Source organism: Erythrolamprus reginae, chromosome 3, assembly GCF_031021105.1.
Source record: "Erythrolamprus reginae isolate rEryReg1 chromosome 3, rEryReg1.hap1, whole genome shotgun sequence".
In the NCBI taxonomy this organism is placed as follows: domain Eukaryota; kingdom Metazoa; phylum Chordata; class Lepidosauria; order Squamata; family Dipsadidae; genus Erythrolamprus; species Erythrolamprus reginae.
The window spans coordinates 124,454,489-124,472,836 of NC_091952.1; the positions used below are offsets into that span (position 1 = coordinate 124,454,489).

Below are 18,348 nucleotides of genomic sequence, written 5' to 3' on the forward strand. Positions count from 1 at the left end.
AAAACAATCTCATAATTATACTGCTTGTTCTAAAAGGAAAACAAAGCCAGGAAGAGTAAGGTAGCAGCGCACAAAGGGTTGTTTGTGAAGTAAGTAACATTCTTTTCTTGGGATATTTTCAGCAAAATTCCTTTATCTAAAACCACTGAAATCAGTGGCAGTCTTTTTACTGGAAAAGATAAAATAGTTTACATTGTGGAAAGCCAAGCTGAAAAGGTATTAAGGAATAAAATAAAATATAGGACACACTAAAACTCAATATATAAGAAAGGTCTGTATTTTTAGTGTAAGAACAAAAGGAAAGCAGCTCTAATCTGGAAGAAAGCCTCTTTGCTTAATACATAATAATAATAATAATAATAATAATAATAATAATAATAATAATAATAATAATAATAATAATAATTATTATTATTATTATTATTATTATTATTATTATTATTATTATTTATTAGATTTGTATGCAGCCCCTCTCTGAAGACTCGGAGAAGAATTGTTTCACATCTTAATGAAGTAAACATAATGGACTTAGAATCCTCAGCATTCACATTAAGAAAGTTGTCTTTAAAATATACTGCTCAAAAAAATAAAGGGAACACTCAGAAACACATCCTAGATCTGAATGAATGAAATATTCTCATTAAATACTTTGTTCTGTGCAAAGTTGAATGTGCACAACAGCAGGTGAAATTGATTGTCAATCAGTGTTGCTTCCTAAGTGGACAGTTTGATTTCACAGAAGTTTGATTTACTTGGAGTTATATTGGGTGGTTTAAGTGTTCCCTTTATTTTTTTGAGCAGTGTATAATTCAGATTTTCAGACCAGGCATCTAGATGAAATGTGAATCGCTAAATGCTTTATGGTAATATTTTTCAAACTTGGCAACGTTAAAATGTGTGAAACTTCAACTCCCAGAATTCGTTAGCCAATATACAGGTAGTAGTTCTCAATTTACAAAAAATCATTTAGTGAAGTTACAATGGCACTGGGGGGGAAAAAGACCTATCATTTTTCACATTTAAACCATTGCAACATCCCCATGATCATGTGATCAAGATAGATGCTTGGTAATACGGTTGGTTGCAATGTTCCAGAGTCACACTTTTTGCAACCTTCTGACAAAGTCAATGGGGAAGCCAGATGCCCTTAACACCCGTGTTACTAACTTACCGTAACTGCAGCGATTTCACTTAACAGCTGTGGCAAGAAAGGTCATAAAATGGAGCGACGTTCACTTAACAACAGTCTTGCTGAAGAATGGAAATTTGGGGCTCAATTGTAGTTATAAGTCGAGGACTATCTGACATGTTTAAGCCTTGAAAAGTGGGCGCGTATTTTAGAAATACCATAGGAAAACTCTAAAATTCTATTTTAGATATTAGTGCAAGTGAACAAACTGACCTTTACGGTGGTATTTTATATTCATTACGGAGAGAAATCTAGACTTGTAATGAAAAGCCAAATTATTTAGGTAAATAGTAGACTGGATGCAGATTCAGTTGTCACTATAATATATGACAAAAGCTTGAAAATCATCCGTTCTTTATTTCTCATATGGCTATGCCGTAAGCTGCTAATACTGTATATTTATTAATGTCTGGTCTTCTTTTGCACTAACTTAACAGTACTTTCTGGGACTAATCCTGTGAGGTAAGTATGGTACTTTCTAACTAATTAATACTACAATTTTACAATATCATATCAATATATAATATTTTGCTTTTGTTTGTTTTTTACAGCTCTGAGAATGAGAATGGCAAAACTGGGAAAAAAAGTGATTTAAACAGCTGCAGGGATACAATACTAAAAGCCTGGCAGTTTAACAAAAGTGAAAGAAGAATTTTCTGTTTTGGACCTGGGTAGCTTTTACTTACTCAATTATACATCCATTAATAATGGCACTTTACATGAAAATGAATGTTTGCCAGTCCAGATATATGGATACTCTGATCCATAAATGAATATTGTTAAAACAGTTTGTTCAAGGAATTATTAGTGGCATTTGTTAGGAATTTGTCAGCCTTATTATCATATAAGAGCTGAAGGGTCAGTGTCATGAATACAAATGCATCTAGAATTTTGTTGAAGGAGTTTTGTCCATCATCATCTCTGACTATAACCAAATATGAATATAAGATAGGAACTGATTTTCCAATTCCTATTGAACTCTATTCCATTTCAGCAGTGTTTTTTAAATTTGGCAATAGCCCTCTGTGAGCATAGACAGCAGAACATTTATCATTTACTAGCAATTCACTTATAAAGATGAATATTATGGCTGGTGCATAAAGCCATTAAAGTACCCCTAATATTATCAACAGTAATGTATCCTGCAGAGGCAGCCATCTCTCATTTTCCTTTGAACATTGGAAAATGCTCCATTGTTTGGGAAATGGGAAATGGCCAGTCTATTCTTCATGTCATTTGCTTTCTATATTCCTATCTGTGTTTATTGCTCATCTTTGGACTTTAGCCAGTAAGGAAAACTTGTCCAACAGTTCTCCTTTTTGTTTCCTCTAGCCCTCTGATAAAAAGTTTGCTTTTGAGCTGGAATGTACATACCTCTCCCAGTTTTTGCATTTATTATCATGGTATCTCAATACTTAAGACACTCGCCGTTATTCAGAAACTGGGTTATAAAATTGCTCTGGTCATTAGTAGCTACTTGCTTCTGAATGCAGCTTGGCCCAGAAATCAGAATGTTATGTTATGGTAAATGCAAGCCTTTCTTGTTTGGTTGAGTCTGAGTCTATATGTTTGGAGACAGTATTTCATGTTTGTGTTCTGAAAAATATTGAGTGTAATTCAGATGTTTTGTTAATATTATGTATTTTTAAAACATATTTCTCTTGGAAATGTGGACTACTATGGACAACTTCAACATGACTAGCTATGGCTATAAACCTAATCAATAGCACCACACAGTGTCTCAATTGTGGAAATGTTATTTCGGTATATTTAAAAGTCCAATCTAAAAATACTTCAGAAGGCACTATGCATGTTCCCTAGAAATGAAAGAGGCCAGTAAAAAGACCAAAATGGAATTAAAATGCACTTATCCTGCGGGAAATAATGAATATTATATTATACATGAGACTATGAAGGTATTTTCTTCGCCAAAAGAAGACTTGGTCAAAGGCTTCTTAAAATACACTACTACAAATGATATTTTGAATATTTTCTATGTTACCTACATATTTGTGATGAAAAATATGAGGAAGAGGAAAATAGTTTTCTTTTTCCAGAATCTACCTATTCTGACTGCTCAGTGGATTAATATTTCAGTTTGATCCTGTTCAGTGTATAGCTAAATCCTGTTTAGCTTACAGCTAAGATTTCTCTTTACCTTTTTGGATTCTGAAGAGGAAGACAATTGCAGTTTTTAAAAACTGATCACAAACTCTTCTGCCCACCTGTTAAAAAGAGCTCAGAAAAACCTAAGACGGAAAAGTAACAACATTACTGCCAAAAATGCTTGTAAATAACTCAGCCGGTGAGTTTCATTTTCTACTTTAAAAAAAAAACTTTCTTGGCAGCTTCTAAAAAATTCTAGCTGTGTACACAGGAGTATATTGCGAATCATTCATAAAGACTGCTTGTCATTTTCTAATGGAAGCTGTGACTACCTAATAATTTCTAATCTAAAAGCAAGGTTGAAACCAGCAGTATTTGAAAATAACTGCAAGGATTAGGTGGGATTTCATCTCTTAAAAGAATTAGCAAGGTTTTCTTCCCATTTCTAGACATCACAATTCTCAGAGATTTGGTATTATTTTAATGTTATCTTTATTAAGTTTTCAGACACTGATTCATAGGTGAGGGGTACAAGTGTTTCCTGGAGAAAAATCTCTAGTAAAATTACATTTACATAAATACTAAGTCATCGAAATTTGAGAAGATACGACACCCTGTATTTAACATTAACAGATAAACAGACTCTTTAATGGCAAATACATTTGCAGTAAATAGTAATATGACTAGCAGCCATATATTTGGTTAAACATTGCTCAGTAGTTAGAAATTCCCTTCAAAAACTGGGATGACAATCTAATAAAATTAAAAATATTAAATCTTTGGTGTGCAATATCATTAAAACTACAGTGTTGCTGGTCATAGACGTCACTTTTATGGAGCATAATAAGTAATGGAAATAGTCTGACACCAAAGAGTTTTGAGTTCAAAGATATTGTTTTTTACTGGACTCTCTTTAGGATCAGTGTCGAAGAAATCCAATGACTTACATTGCCATTTAACAATGGATTGGAATTTTACACTAACAATTTTAGCCTATTTCCATATGCAACTCCATCTAATTCCTGGCTTTTCCAAACCCAGCATCACCACCTGCATACATTTGTCTTCTTCTCTAGAGATTCTTTTAAACTTGTAGAACACATACAGGGGTCTATAGCAAAAGGTTTACCAGTGGATGAATACAATTAGAGACCATCCTAACTTTAGCAACAATATATTAGTCATCATTCATTAAATACGTGCTAAAGAGGACAATCTGTATAGTACCTAGTAACTTTCATGGGAAAGAGGTAGTCTACAAACATATTCAAGTGTTTAGAAGTGACAAAAACAACGTTCAAACAATTGTCATCACTCTTGGAATGATGTGTGTCATTGCATATCTCAATCTAAAAATCTGTAATAAATACTTCAAAAGAGTATTCTCATACAAATATCTTGAATTCAAAAAAAATCCAGAAAAAGGAGTTTCTTGTAAAAATGTCTGTACTTGACGATGGGCTTCATAATACTGAAATATTGATTGATTGTGTGTGGAAGGGAAGACAAAATGTATGAAACATGAGGCACAGTCAGCAGCATATTTGTGGTAGGTGGGAATGATGAACTATCTTTTGTATATATGCGCTCACATTCAAAAGGTGGACCTTTCATCATCATACTCTTATCTTCCAATTTTGACGTACTGTGGGCCACATGGTCACCAAAGACCACATTTTACAAGAAAACAATACTGTGTGTAACATCAGCCACATCTGACAAGGTACGTCCTGGAACTTCAGCAGCTATCTTCAGATAAGTAAATGAACTAACAATGGTCCATTGGCTCACAATGAGATCCTCCCCTAGTTTTCAGGTAACAGATAAAGCTACAGAATATAAATATGCAAAATATAAAGCAAGTAGTTAAGTAGATTCTTATCAACACCAACAAAGTTTGTTCTTCATTGGTTGGGTGGTGAAGAGTTGTTCTCACATCTTGAAGATAAGTTTTGTTGACAGATATGAAATCCAGTAAGAAGCTATTTTGAACTGTAATGACCAACTCTCTAGAATAGTCAAGGCTTTTATGGAATCATACTTGCGCAATTGCTGTTATGAAGGTGACAAGAAATGCTATGTTGCCACAAATGTAGATGAACAGCACTGTTTTTTTAAATGTATGGCCCTGGGGGGGGGAGAAAAAGGGGGGAAATGGGTTACTAATTTATGAAATGATTAAACCACATCAGAAAAAGGCATGTCTATTATTCTTGATGATAGAGGCAGAAATGAAAGAGATAGTATTAGAAAGTTAATCTGTGGAAAAACAATACTAGCGTTTCAGGAATGATAAAATTAACGGAATCATCTGTTAATGAAAAATTATCTGAAAATGAAAAATACTAGCCTAGTCATGACAAACCCCCCCCCCCCAAGGCTTCCATTTTCTAAGGAGACAAAAAATATTTATATGCTGTAATCCTATTGTTTTAAAATAGTATAGATCTTAGGATGTGTTTCGTGTTTTTAAAATAGTAGTTTGTTTCTCCATTCCCTCCACCCCTTGACAAAGGACTACGCTTACCTGGGCTTCTACAGAAGATATGGATTGCAATATTTGTACCCTGTCATCGTCCAACACCTCAACTGTAAAAGAGAAGTATAATTGTATTCAAAGCATTCTTCCTTTCACTCACATACATACAGTACTATCACCTTTAAATCAGTGTTTCTCAACCATCGGAACTTTAAAATGCATGGAGTTCAACTCTTGGAATTCCTCAGCCAAAATAAAATAAATATTGTATCCAAGAAGATAATACTGTACATACAAGCCTTACGACATACAGTGATACCTTGTCTTACGAACTTAATTGGTTCCAGGACAAGGTTCGTAAAGTGAAAAGTTCGTAAGATGAAAGAATGTTTCCTATAGGAATCAATGGAAAAGCGATTAATGCGTGCAAGCCCAAAATTCACCCCTTTTGCCAGCCGAAGCGCCCGTTTTTGCGCTGCTGGGGTTCCCCTGAGGGTCCCCTCCATGGGAAACCCCACTTCCGGACTTCCGCGTTTTTGCGATGCTGCAGGGGAATCCCAGCAGGGGAATCCCAGCATCGCAAAAATGGGCACTTCACTGGCAATGGAAGTGTGGAGGTGGGACATCCCAGCGGCGGTGGGTTCGTAAGGTGAAAATAGTTCGGAAGAAGAGGCAAAAAAATCTTAAACCCCGGGTTCGTATCTCGAAAAGTTCGTATGACGAGGGGTTCATAAGATGAGGTATCACTGTACTAGGTTCACTGTAATACAACCACCCATCCATTCACAGTGCAATAAAGATCCATTTCATAGGGTAAGTTTGAAATTCATTAGGCTTTTTTAGAGAAGGGGATATTGTTTTCTTTTCCTTGTGTTGCATTTTAAGTTTCACACTTTCGCACCGGTACATCAAACATAGACCTTTAGAGACAAATATTTCAATTCTGCCTCCCTAGATTTTTTTTCTTTGTTCCAATTTGCAATAACTGCCCCTTCAAAATACATATAAGGCATTTGTGGGGGGGGATCCTTCTTGCCATTTGTTGCATTACAAAAATAAAATACTGGCCATAATGACTGTGGACTCCATCTTAAAAATTGGCATAGTGCCTCATGTATAAGTCTCTGAATACACACAGAGATGTAATTATAGTTATTAAGTGTGGCTACAGAAGAAAGAATACTCGTGCGCTTAACTGCAACTTAAAACCTACCCTTTCTTAGCATGTCAATGACCGGCATTTTTATTGGCATTCTTTGAATGTCAGCACAGTGCTATTTTCTGTACAGTAACTAGCTGTCCAAATAACCCAGCATTATAGTTTTCTAGAAGGAGAGTTGAATTGGGATGTCTCTTTCATCTCCTGAACCTGAAAATACTATTTGGATTCCAAAATGCTACTTTTCTTTGCTAACAGAAGCCAAACATTGAAATTCTCTTGATCTATCTGAACAGTAACAAGACAAAATGGTGGAATTCCCTCCCTTCAGTTTTATATGCTTTGTTACATCACAGGTTTCTAATTAAGAACAAATCTTTGTTCATATGGAATCCCAGAGTTTTGCACATCAAAACTTCACTTCGCTAAAATTAACAATTCAGTACAGTGGTACCTTGGTTCTCGAACGCTTTGGTTCTCGTACATTTTGGATACCGAACAAAATTTTCAGCAAAAATTTGCTTCGGTATCTGAACAAAAATTCAGATACCGAACAGCCACAGAAAATTTTGTTTATTATCCGAAATGTTACCGCTGGGGGTGGCTGCAATCCCAGCAGCTTCAGGAGGCTGAGGAGCTCTATAAGCTCTCCAAGCTGCAGGAAGGGTGGGGGCGGCTGCAATCCTGGCAGCTTCGGGGGGCTCCTTTTCTCAGTGCTTCGTCTTATTACCTGTAAGCAGCTGCACCAACTTTCTCCTTCCCGGCGGCGGCAACAGCGGCGGCTTCCCTTCGAGTAGCATCAGCGCCGGGAACGTCACATGATGAAGGGAAGCCGCCAGAGCCGTCTCAACAGTTGCCGCCGCTCCGGCGGCTTCCCTTCATTACGTGACGTTCCCAGCGTTGTTGCTACTCGAAGGGAAGCCGCCGCCGTTGCCGCCGCCAGGAAGGAGAAAGTTGGTTCAGCTGCTTACAGGTAATAAGACAAAGCACTGAGAAAAGGAGCCCCCCGAAGCTGCCAGGATTGCAGCCGCCCACACCCTTCCTGCAGCTTGGAGCGCTTATAGAGCTCCTCAGCCCCCTGAAGCTGCCGGGATTGCAGCCGCCCCCGACGGTAACATTTATCCCATAGGAAATAAAGAAAATAGATTTAATTTGTTCCCAGCAAGTCAACAGGGGCTGGGAACCAATTAAATCCATTTCCATTATTTCCTATGGGATAAATTAATTCAGTACTCAACCATATCGGTTCTCGACCACACTTCTGGAACGAATTGTGGTCGAGAACCAAGGTACCACTGTACTTTAAGAAAGAGTAAATATAAGTATTTGTGTATTACAAGGCAACCAAACTCAATGATTAAAATCGGGTGAAGCCCACTGAATTCTGCTACTGGTTTGCTTTGCATGCGCTACCAAACTTTTTACTACCACACTGTGGGCATGGCTTATGCAGGACACCCTGCAATTTCTTTAAACATCTTTCAGTGCAAATTGGGTGCTCTGGGGTGGAGCTCCATTTTTGCTACCCCACTGTGTTCCCCACCCATCCGTGCAGCAGCCCACCCCTGCATGCGCCACAGGGACTACCACGCAGCACTGAAAAAGGAGCATTTTGAAGCCATCAGTCTGCAAAGGTAAATAGAACAGCAGGGGGTGGAATCAGGGTGCTTTGCAGTTTAGATTAGCTAGCAAGCAGTAATTTAGATTAGCTAGCCAATCTAGATTGTGCCGCACAACTGGTTGTTAAACAGCTGATCGTCAGATATATCAGTTCGCCTGAACTGGTAACATTTTTTACTACCAGTTCGGGTGAATCCTTCCAAACCAGGAGCATTTCATCTCCAATTAAAATATTGAGCTGCCTATTATTTCCTATTGTATAGGAATGTGTCACAGGGAAAAGTGAAGTAATCATGAATAGCAAAAGCCAAGATCTTCCAGAAAGCCACCCCTGCCATTCCAAACACCCACACATCCAAATGGTTCTTTTGCAGTTTGATTATTCTCCGTGCAAACCTTTGCGGATGAGGCAGTAGCCATGTAACTCCAGAAGCAAGTCAATCCCAACATGCCAAGCTACAAATCCAATCATTGCGTACGAATCCCATGGAGGAAGGTTGAGAGCTGGCAGGTCCATTCCCAGGAACATTGTTACCACTAGTTAAGAACAAGACCAAATTTAGACTCCTTTCTGTGGCATTCAAAAAAATACTGTGAACCAAAACATTCGTTCAAAACTTTTGTAGAGATGGAATTAGGAAGGATTAGGGAATACTTGCTTGTTTCCCTGGGGGAACTTTACCCCCTCTCCACTTCAATAGGCTGTGTTGCAAAGCCATCAGACAACCCAGACATTTTTACCACCTACCCCAAATAAAATCTCAGGAGCTTTTGTGGGCATTCTGACAAGCTGGCTCCCACCAGCTCACTTATAGTTTATAGTTTATTAGATTTGTGTGCCGCCCCTCTCCTAAGACTCAGGGCGGCTCACAGCATAGCAGTAATACAATACATTACAAATCTAATAATACAAAATTAAATCCATTTAAAAAGACATTAATAAAATAATAAAACCCCTAACTATGCAGTCACACACATTCAACCTAATCAATCATGCAGTAAGGCCAAAAATATAATAAAAAGGGGGAAAGATGGTAATTATCCCAACGCCTGGCAACAAAAGTGGGTCTTCAGCATTTTACGGAAGACGAGGAGGGTGGGGGCTATTCGAATCTCTGGAGGGAGGCTCTTCCCCTGGGTCCCGCCAGCCGACATTGTTTGGTCGACGGGACCCGGAGAAGGCCAACTCTGTGGGACCTAATCGGCTGCTGGGATTCGTGCAGCAGGAGGCGGTCTTGGAGATATTTTGGTCCGATGCCAAGTAGGGCTTTATAGGTCATAATCAACACTTTGAATTGTGACCGGAAACTGATTGGCAGCCAGTGCAAGCTGCGGAGTGTTGGTGAAACATGGGCAGATCTTGGAAGCCCCATGATGGCTCTCGCGGCCGCGTTCTGCACGATCTGAAGTTTCCAAACACTCTTCAAAGGTAGCCCCATGTAGGGAGCGTTGCAGTAGTCGAACCTCGAGGTGATGAAGGCATGAGTGACTGTGAGCAGTGAGTCCCGGTCCAGATAGGGCCGCAACTGGTGCACCAGGCGAACCTGGGCAAACGCCCTCCGCTTACCAGGATCCTCTGCTTCTTTGACTTCTCTTTTTGTTTGAGGCACTTGAGCAGATTTATTAATTTGATCTGAACCCTAATTTCTGCTCTGACACCAAGTTCCAGTCCTCCGCTGTTTTTATTTTCCAAGAACATATTTAAAATACGGTATATGTGAGGCCCAGAAACATTGCTGTAAATAAAGATTATGTCTAGCAGCTTTATTTTGCAGGCTGCTAGCTTCCTGTTCTTTAAACAATCTAAATGCACTACTGTACTATACTTTTACAAATGTAGTTGGATTACAACCAGAATATCCATTTCATGCCACAATAGTATTTTGCCTGCTAGATATGTTGAACACAACTCCCTGAATTCTGAGATTATGCTGAATGGAGAGTAGCCAGAGAGTGCCCCAACACATCTGGAAAGCAACAGATTGCATTAGAGGAATTTTAAGCAGTCAGCAGAGAGCAGAAAAGTGGCTTTTTTCCCTCTCAAGTGACATGCAGCTGTACATTGAATAATTAAGATAGGAAACTCACCAGCTAATATTCTAGCAGTTGTGCCAGTGCTCCAATGTAACCAGTTGAAAATCTTCCTTCTGTTCTCAGAAAGGAAAGAAGTCATTTCTCATTTCAAGGAAAGGAAAGGGAAAAGGAGAAAGGAAAGGAGAAAGCATTATGTCCTGAGAAGCTGGGAAGTTTTCACTTCAGTCCGACAAGGAAGTGGAGCAAGGAAATTCTGATTGGCTCCTTCCCAAAAGGGCTCCCTATTTAAACCCCTGCCAAAAGCAGGCAGGGGCTGATATTTGTTCACTGTAACCACTAAAGAGCTGAAGTCTCACTGCCAATCTCCTACCTTTTCAGTATTTGCACTCAACAAAAAGGAAAGGAAAAATGAAAGGAGACAGGAGGGGAAAGGAAAAGGAAAAATGTTTTATGCATTTTCATTTAAACATTTATACAAGCTGGGAAAAATAGTGTCTGCAGATCTTTGGAGGTTTGCAGGGGCTAATTTCCTAAAATAAAAGACACAGAATTGTTGTCGTTAGCTCTGGCCCAGCTCCTGCCCCAGGGAATGTGGAGGTGGATACAGGGGAAACTTCAACATGTCATAGGCCTGCGTTATTGCCGACAGAATCAGTTCAGAGTTTAGTTTCCTCGGACAAAGAAGAAAGTGGGAGTGACTTGGAAAAGGAGGGCTTGGCACACAGCCCAGGCAGTCAATCTCCATTATCTTCCATTGATTCGGATGAAGATGTCTTGGACCCACGCAAGCGCAGAATTATGCGTAGAAGAGACCAAGTAAGGACATATTACAGGAGATAAGAGAGGCCACCTGTGTTTGGGTGGGGCTTCAGTAATTAGGGCTGCTGCTATAAATAGCAGCGTGTGGGTTAGGCCTTTGTGGAAGAGTATCTGATCGCAGTTCTTCAGGAATCCTGTGTTGCTGTTTTCTGGATTTTGTTTGTTGATTTTTCATGCCTTTGAAACCAAAGCAGAGCAACGTGTGTGTGTGTGTGTGTGTCTCATTTCGTTGGAAGAAGAAGGGGTGTGAAGTTTCTTCACAGCTGCTAGCTAAGTACTTAATGACTGCTTAAGGGAAATTATACAGACTACCCGGTTGTTTTGGGACGAGTGCTCTTTACTATACAAAAAAGAGTGCTTATTTTGAATTTTGTGATAAAGAACATAGAAACATAGAAACATAGAAGACTGACGGCAGAAAAAGACCTCATGATCTATCTAGTCTGCCCTTATACTATTTTCTGTATTTTATCTTAGGATGGATATATGTTTATCCCAGGCATGTTTAAATTCAGTTACTGTGGATTTACCAACCACGTCTGCTGGAAGTTTGTTCCAAGGATCTACTGCTCTTTCAGTAAAATAATATTTTCTCATGTTGCTTTTGATCTTTCCCCCAACTAACTTCAGATTGTGTCCCCTTGTTCTTGTGTTCACTTTCCTATTAAAAACACTTCCCTCCTGGACCTTATTTAACCCTTTAACATATTTAAATGTTTCGATCATGTCCCCCCTTTTCCTTCTGTCCTCCAGACTATACAGATTGAGTTCATTAAGTCTTTCCTGATAAGTTTTATGCTTAAGACCTTCCACCATTTTTGTAGCCCGTCTTTGGACCCATTCAATTTTGTCAATATCTTTTTGTAGGCGAGGTCTCCAGAACTGAACACAGTATTCCAAATGTGGTCTCACCAGCGCTCTATATAGCGGGATCACAATCTCCCTCTTCCTGCTTGTTATACCTCTAGCTATGCAGCCAAGCATCCTACTTGCTTTTCCTACTGCCTGACCACACTGCTCACCCATTTTGAGACTGTCAGAAATCACTACCCCTAAATCCTTCTCTTCTGAAGTTTTGAATTGTTTTGAATTTTCAAACGTGTGTGTGTCTGAAATTTGTACCCTTGAATTTTCGGGAGGCTCCTACCAGGGAGCCCGGCATAACACAGAATAAGGTACTTCCACATATGTTAAATAAAGTTCCTATAATCCCCAAGCTGCAGGTCCAAACTGGCCAACATCAATACTTGGCTGATAATTCTAGAAGCTACAATTTGGCATCTAAAGGATGCTAAATTAAATGATAATTTAAGATTTCCAATAAACTACTAACAATTTTATTGAGAAACATTTGACCTATTAAGAATACAATATCAAATCAGAATACCTTGGTGCTTGTGAAGGGGGTCTAAACGCTGCCATAAGACCCTGTAAAAGTGCCAGAGCCATCACAGTGCAGCCGAAATAGGGGTGAAAACCTGCATGCTGTATTTAAAAAAAAGAATGTTAGTTATAATTAGGCTTTTCATGTATTTTGTTTATTGAAAAGGTTTACTGGATATTGCTGACCTATATGCTACAAGGGGATGCGGTGCCTCAGTGGCTAAGATGCTGAGCTTGTCAATCAGAAAGGTTGGCAGTTTGGCAGTTCAAATCCTAATGGCACCTAATAGACTGAGCTACTGTTACTTCTCTCAGCTTCTGCCAACCTAGCTGTTTGAAAGCACATAAAAATGCAAGTAGAAAAATAGAGACCACCTTTGATGGGAAGGTAATAGTATTCTCTGCACCTTTGGCATTTAGTCATGCCTGCCACATGACCACAGACAGCGCTGGCTCTTTGGCTTAGAAACAGTGGAGAGCACCACCCCCTAGAGTCGGGAATGAGTAGCACATATACGCAAGGGAAACCTTTACCTTTATCTTTTTATATGTTACAAAGCATAAACCTGGAAAGCTTACAAATAATAATAATAAAACTAAAAAACATAAAACCAGCATAAACACCCCACAAAGCAACCCTTAGTCTTCAAAAATTTAGAGAGGATCAAGAAGGTAGGGATCAGCTGGACCCAAAGGATGTCCCAAACCTGGCAAGTGGCACAATCATTTTCTTTTTTCGCAACACGCATATCACAACAGGAAACTTTGGATATGATAATTTATAATAAGGACAAGTTCCCACAAATAGAATCCCAGGGATAAGGTTATAATAAAATCTCTTTGGCAATTGGGAGTTAGCTTTTCTGTGTAGGGTATCATAAAAAATAAAGCACAAAATATAATATTACAAACAAATCCTTGATAGTGAACGCTGGAGAAATGTGGAAACGTTTGAAGAGTCTACAGTCCTAGAAACATCACAACCCTGGTGCTTTTAATCTTCTATGGTAAATCATGTATCAGTTTGATTTCACAACACTAATTCTACTTGGTTTATACATAACTGTTTCCCTAGACAAAACACAACTGTAAAAAGATATTTTTGTTTTGCCAGAACACAAGCAATAAAGTTCAGGTATTTTTCTGTTATATTCTCTAACCTTAACTACATTAGTACTATTCTGAGCTACTGTATTTTTTGGAGTATAAGATGCACTAGAGTATAAGATACACCTTAGCTTTTGTGGAGGAAAATGGAGAGAGGGACTCTTCCTACCAGGTATTCATCTGGCTAGCATCCTTAGACCGGTCAGCTTCAGCACATTATTTTATCCCCTGATTAGGGCTTAAAAAAACCTTATTTGGAACGAGCAGCAATGAAAAAAAGCCTGCAAAGACATGGCTGGGAAAAAACCTCCTTCGGAGAGATTAGCAATGAAAAAGCCTACAAGCCTGTAAGAGATGGGAAGATTGTTAGCTTCAAAAAGAGCTACATTCAGAGTATAAAATGGACCCAAATTTTCAGCCTCTTTTAGAGGGGAAAGGTGCGTCTTATACTCCCAAAATATGGTAATTCTCAAAGTACAGTAATGCCTCATCTTACTAACTTAATTGGTTCCGGGAGGAGGTTCATAAGGCGAAACGTTCGTAAGATGAAACAATGTTTCCCATAGGAAACAATGTAAAATCAATTAATGCGTGCAAGCAAAAAAGTTTCAGAAGTTCGGCAAAAGTTCGGGTTCAGGTTCGGTGTTCGGGAGGCCGCCGAGAAGCCCCACCGCCTGGCTGTCACCTTGCGAGAAGAGCAGCAGAGCTGTCGGCCGGTCGAGAGGCTCAAACGAAGGTGGGGAATCCCAATAGGGAATTCCATGGGCGGAGCTTTGACATCACGGAGACGTCCTTCCTAGAGTCTGAGAAGCCCCCCGGCTGTTTCCAAAGGCGACAGCCGGGCGGTGGCGCTTCTCGCTGGCCTTACGAACCCGAAAGCCGAACCCGAACTTTTGCCAAACTTCCAGGTACGGCATTCGGGCGGCAGGTTCATAAGGTGAAAAAAGTTCATAAGAAGAGGCAAAAATTTTCCGAACCCCGGGTTCATATCTCGAAAAGTTCGTATCATGAGGGGTTCGTATCACGAGGTACTACTGTACTATCATAACCACATTCTAGTCATATATTTTCCTTGCTTTTTCTGAAGGCTGATGGCCTTCTAAAGCAGGTTGCAGGTGAACATAAAAGTCCACAAAGTATTTATATTACCATAGACCTTCATGTAGTTGAATCCTTTACCTCATGATTTAATTTTGCTCACTCATATATTGTATGTACCCAGAAAGAGAAAAGGATGATGGCATTAGAGAACACAGGAGATAAGGATGGAATACCAAGCCCTTAAAATAAGATTTAAATGATTCTTGTTAGATTTTAAGCAGTTAAATCCATATTAATTTCATCACTTACTTTATTCCAGCCTCCTCGATATATAAAAGGGAGAACAAAAGATATGCTTGTGACCAATATTGTTATTATCATCAAGAAACGATGGACCTAGAAAAAGTCATATACATTAAGAGATGCTAAAGAGCAGCCTATTACACATACTCTATTACCAAGAACATTTCACAGAAAATTCATTAGTTAAGAATATTAGGAACAAGTAGTAAACTCTTGTATAAAGCCTTTTGTAAAACGTGGCTATGTACTCAGGCCTGGGCCTCAGAATGGTTTTAAGGGCCCCAATTCCTAGATTTACTTTTAGTTGGTTATCTATCTCAGCAGCTGAATACATTTATTTTTGGTCATTTTTATTGTTTTTAATAATTAATAATAATAATAATTTATTAGATTTGTATGCTGCCCGTCTCCGAAGACTCGGGGCGGCTCACAACAATAATAATAACAGCATACAATGTAACAAATCTAATATTAAAAATTATCTAAAACCCATCATTTAAAAATCATACAACACAAGCATACCATACATAAACTATATAAGCCCGGGGGAGATGTCTCAATTCCCCCATACCTGGCGATATAGGTGGGTCTTGAGCAATTTACAAAAGGCAAGGAGGGTGGGGCAGTTCTGATCTCTGTGGGGAGTTGGTTCCAGATGGCCAGGGCCGCCACAGAGAAGGCTCTTCCCCTGGGGCCTGCCAGACGACATTGTTTAGTCGACGGGACCCGGAGAAGGCCAACTCTGTGGGACCTTATGGGGCACTGGGATTCATGTGACAGAAGACAATCCCAGAGATATTCTGGTCCGATGCCATGTTAGTTGTTTTAACTGTTTTATAGTTTTAGAATTATAAGTCACCAGAATCATTTGGCTGAGTTAGGCAGCTTAGAAATTGCATGGATAAATGCATAAAAATAAATAGTGAAACATTGCTAAACATATTTTGTATACACCAAAAAGACACTCCACAATTAATTTTTCCTCACCTGAAACCAAATCTGTTCTTCAAACAGTAGAGTATTAGGACAGACAGACTTGAAAAACCGGGCAACGATCACCCCTATGCTAACTGTAGTTATCCATCCAACAAACATTAGTGCACCTGAAAGAAAAAAATGCAAGACATTTGCTAATGACTTGAGTTGCAGTGCTAAAAAGCCTATTGCTCTTAAAAGTAAGTTTCCATTTTAACTGCCTTCTTCCCTTATTTATTTTATTGCAAGCTAATCTTTGCACTGTATTTTGTTTGGTAGAGTTTGAATACCCACAAGATATTCAAATGGCCAAAGAGATATTTCCATAGTATTTTCCCAAGTTTCTCTGCAATGTTTTCTGGAGCAAAACACCTTTCTATGGGACTGAAGACAAAATAAAATAATCAAATCTTGTGAGCTATCCGAACTGTTGCGCCAGAGATGGTTAAATTTTTATGTCACTGCATGCCGAAAATGCCATGCAGAACCATCCCGTCTGGACCGTGCAGCCTCACCAGAGGAGCAGTGTTCTGGCATGCATGTGTGTACCAGCACCCAAACTTCCAGTTTCCAGTGTAGATGCATGCCCACTGTACAGCTGACTGTCGGGCATGTGCACGATGGAAACCCGGAAGTTTGGATATCAGTGCTTCCTTGCGCTATGGAACTCTTACAGGTTTTGGTGCTCCCACGTAAGTGAAGGCCAGCTAGCTGCACAGGTATCTGCATAAGAATGTGGAAAAGGAGCCAGCGAGGTCACACGTCTCACACGGGATGGCTCTACAAACTGCTTCTAGCACACATCCCATAGGTTCCCCACCACGGTGTTAGGCAGTAACAATTGGACCTCTTCATATAATCCGACCCCAAGCCATCGCACAAGAGCCCCATTTAGTACATATGTATTTTATAGCATTTCACAAAATTGTAAAAAATAAACTTGCCATGGAATTTGATCAGCAATGGAGAGCGGGATCCTCCAATATCTTTTAATGGGCCTAGAATGTTGTATTTTCCACTTGTAACCAGAGGCTGTTGTTGGTGTTTGTAGAAGTCACCTTCTGTATTTCGGGGCAGGGGGGAGGAAGGAAATAATAGATTATTTATTTATCTATTTATCTATTTATCTATTTATCTATTTATCTATCTACCTATCTACCTATCTACCTATCTACCTATCTACCTATCTACCTATCTATCTATCACAACATATAAAATATACAATACACAATAGCTTAATCCAATTAACTAATTAAAAATCTAAAGAAAAACACCCCACTGCCATGCACTACTAGCAAAGGAAAAGTAAATAACAGTAGCTCCCTTGGTGAAGACTTCAGAACAGAAATTCTGTTTGCTTCAGAGACTGGTCCCAATCTGCTACCCAGAGTCAACCCTTCAAATGGTTCTTGGTGAAAATTAGCATTTCAGTGCATTCCATGTGTTGATATGATATTGATCCTTTGCCATGGAAAAATTAACAACAGTATGCAGTAATATCATAAACCTCAGTACGCTGTTTATCTCTGCTGCAAGCCATTTAGGTGGTGCTATGAATTTAGATGGCCCTATCTCAATGTCTGAAGGGTATGGACCAACCTAGTAGCGTTGGGTTTTGGGAACTCAATTCTGGGGACTTGTTCTGGACAGGGTTGCATAAGCACAAGCAGAACCTGTGCAGAATTTCCTTCTAGACCTGTGGGTCCTACTGGGTTCAAGAGACAAGTGGCAGCTGTGGCCAGGAACAGCTGTGCATAACTGTGTGTTGCATGCCAGTAGCACCCATTGCTGGCCTGGGAGGCCCTGCTCACAATTCCTCACACAATCACACATCCCATGTTGACAACTCAATGGGTTCTACAGGAGGCTGCTGCCCTTGAAAAATATTGGAAATCCCAGCTAGTGCAGAATGCAGCTATGTAAGTGGTTACTGTGCACTCCTCATTCAGTGCAAGTTACAACTCTACTCTGCAAATTGCATTGCTTACCAATTTACTTCTGGATTGAATGCAAGGTACTGGCAATGACCCTTTATAGTGCAGGTTGCTTGAAGGACCACCTCTCCGTCTACATCTAATAAAGGTATGCTCTATGTTGCACCTACTAGGGATGCCATCTGGCAGGGCCCAGGAA

At 39.4% G+C, this 18,348-nt stretch overlaps 2 protein-coding genes across 7 annotated transcripts in view; one reads left to right on the forward strand and one right to left on the reverse strand.

Annotated features, from left to right (window-relative positions):
- Positions 1-2,923, forward strand: part of PALMD (palmdelphin) — an 88,043-nt gene extending 85,120 nt beyond the window's left edge. For all 3 annotated transcript variants that reach the window (XM_070746569.1, XM_070746570.1, XM_070746571.1), the window contains one exon: positions 1,741-2,923. In XM_070746569.1, the coding sequence (XP_070602670.1) occupies positions 1,741-1,784 (44 nt within the window). In that variant the 3' untranslated portion in view covers positions 1,785-2,923. The remainder of the gene's footprint in view (positions 1-1,740) is intronic.
- An 847-nt stretch (positions 2,924-3,770) lies between these two features.
- LOC139164439 (ferric-chelate reductase 1-like) overlaps positions 3,771-18,348 on the reverse strand; it is a 51,582-nt gene continuing 37,004 nt past the window's right edge. For all 4 annotated transcript variants that reach the window (XM_070746565.1, XM_070746568.1, XM_070746566.1 and 1 more), the window contains exons 9-16: positions 17,160-17,276; positions 16,228-16,343; positions 15,247-15,333; positions 12,794-12,891; positions 10,642-10,700; positions 8,950-9,090; positions 5,823-5,884; positions 3,771-5,423 (exon numbers count right to left, since the gene is read on the reverse strand). In XM_070746565.1, the coding sequence (XP_070602666.1) occupies positions 5,331-5,423; positions 5,823-5,884; positions 8,950-9,090; positions 10,642-10,700; positions 12,794-12,891; positions 15,247-15,333; positions 16,228-16,343; positions 17,160-17,276 (773 nt within the window). In that variant the 3' untranslated portion in view covers positions 3,771-5,330. The remainder of the gene's footprint in view (positions 5,424-5,822; positions 5,885-8,949; positions 9,091-10,641; positions 10,701-12,793; positions 12,892-15,246; positions 15,334-16,227; positions 16,344-17,159; positions 17,277-18,348) is intronic.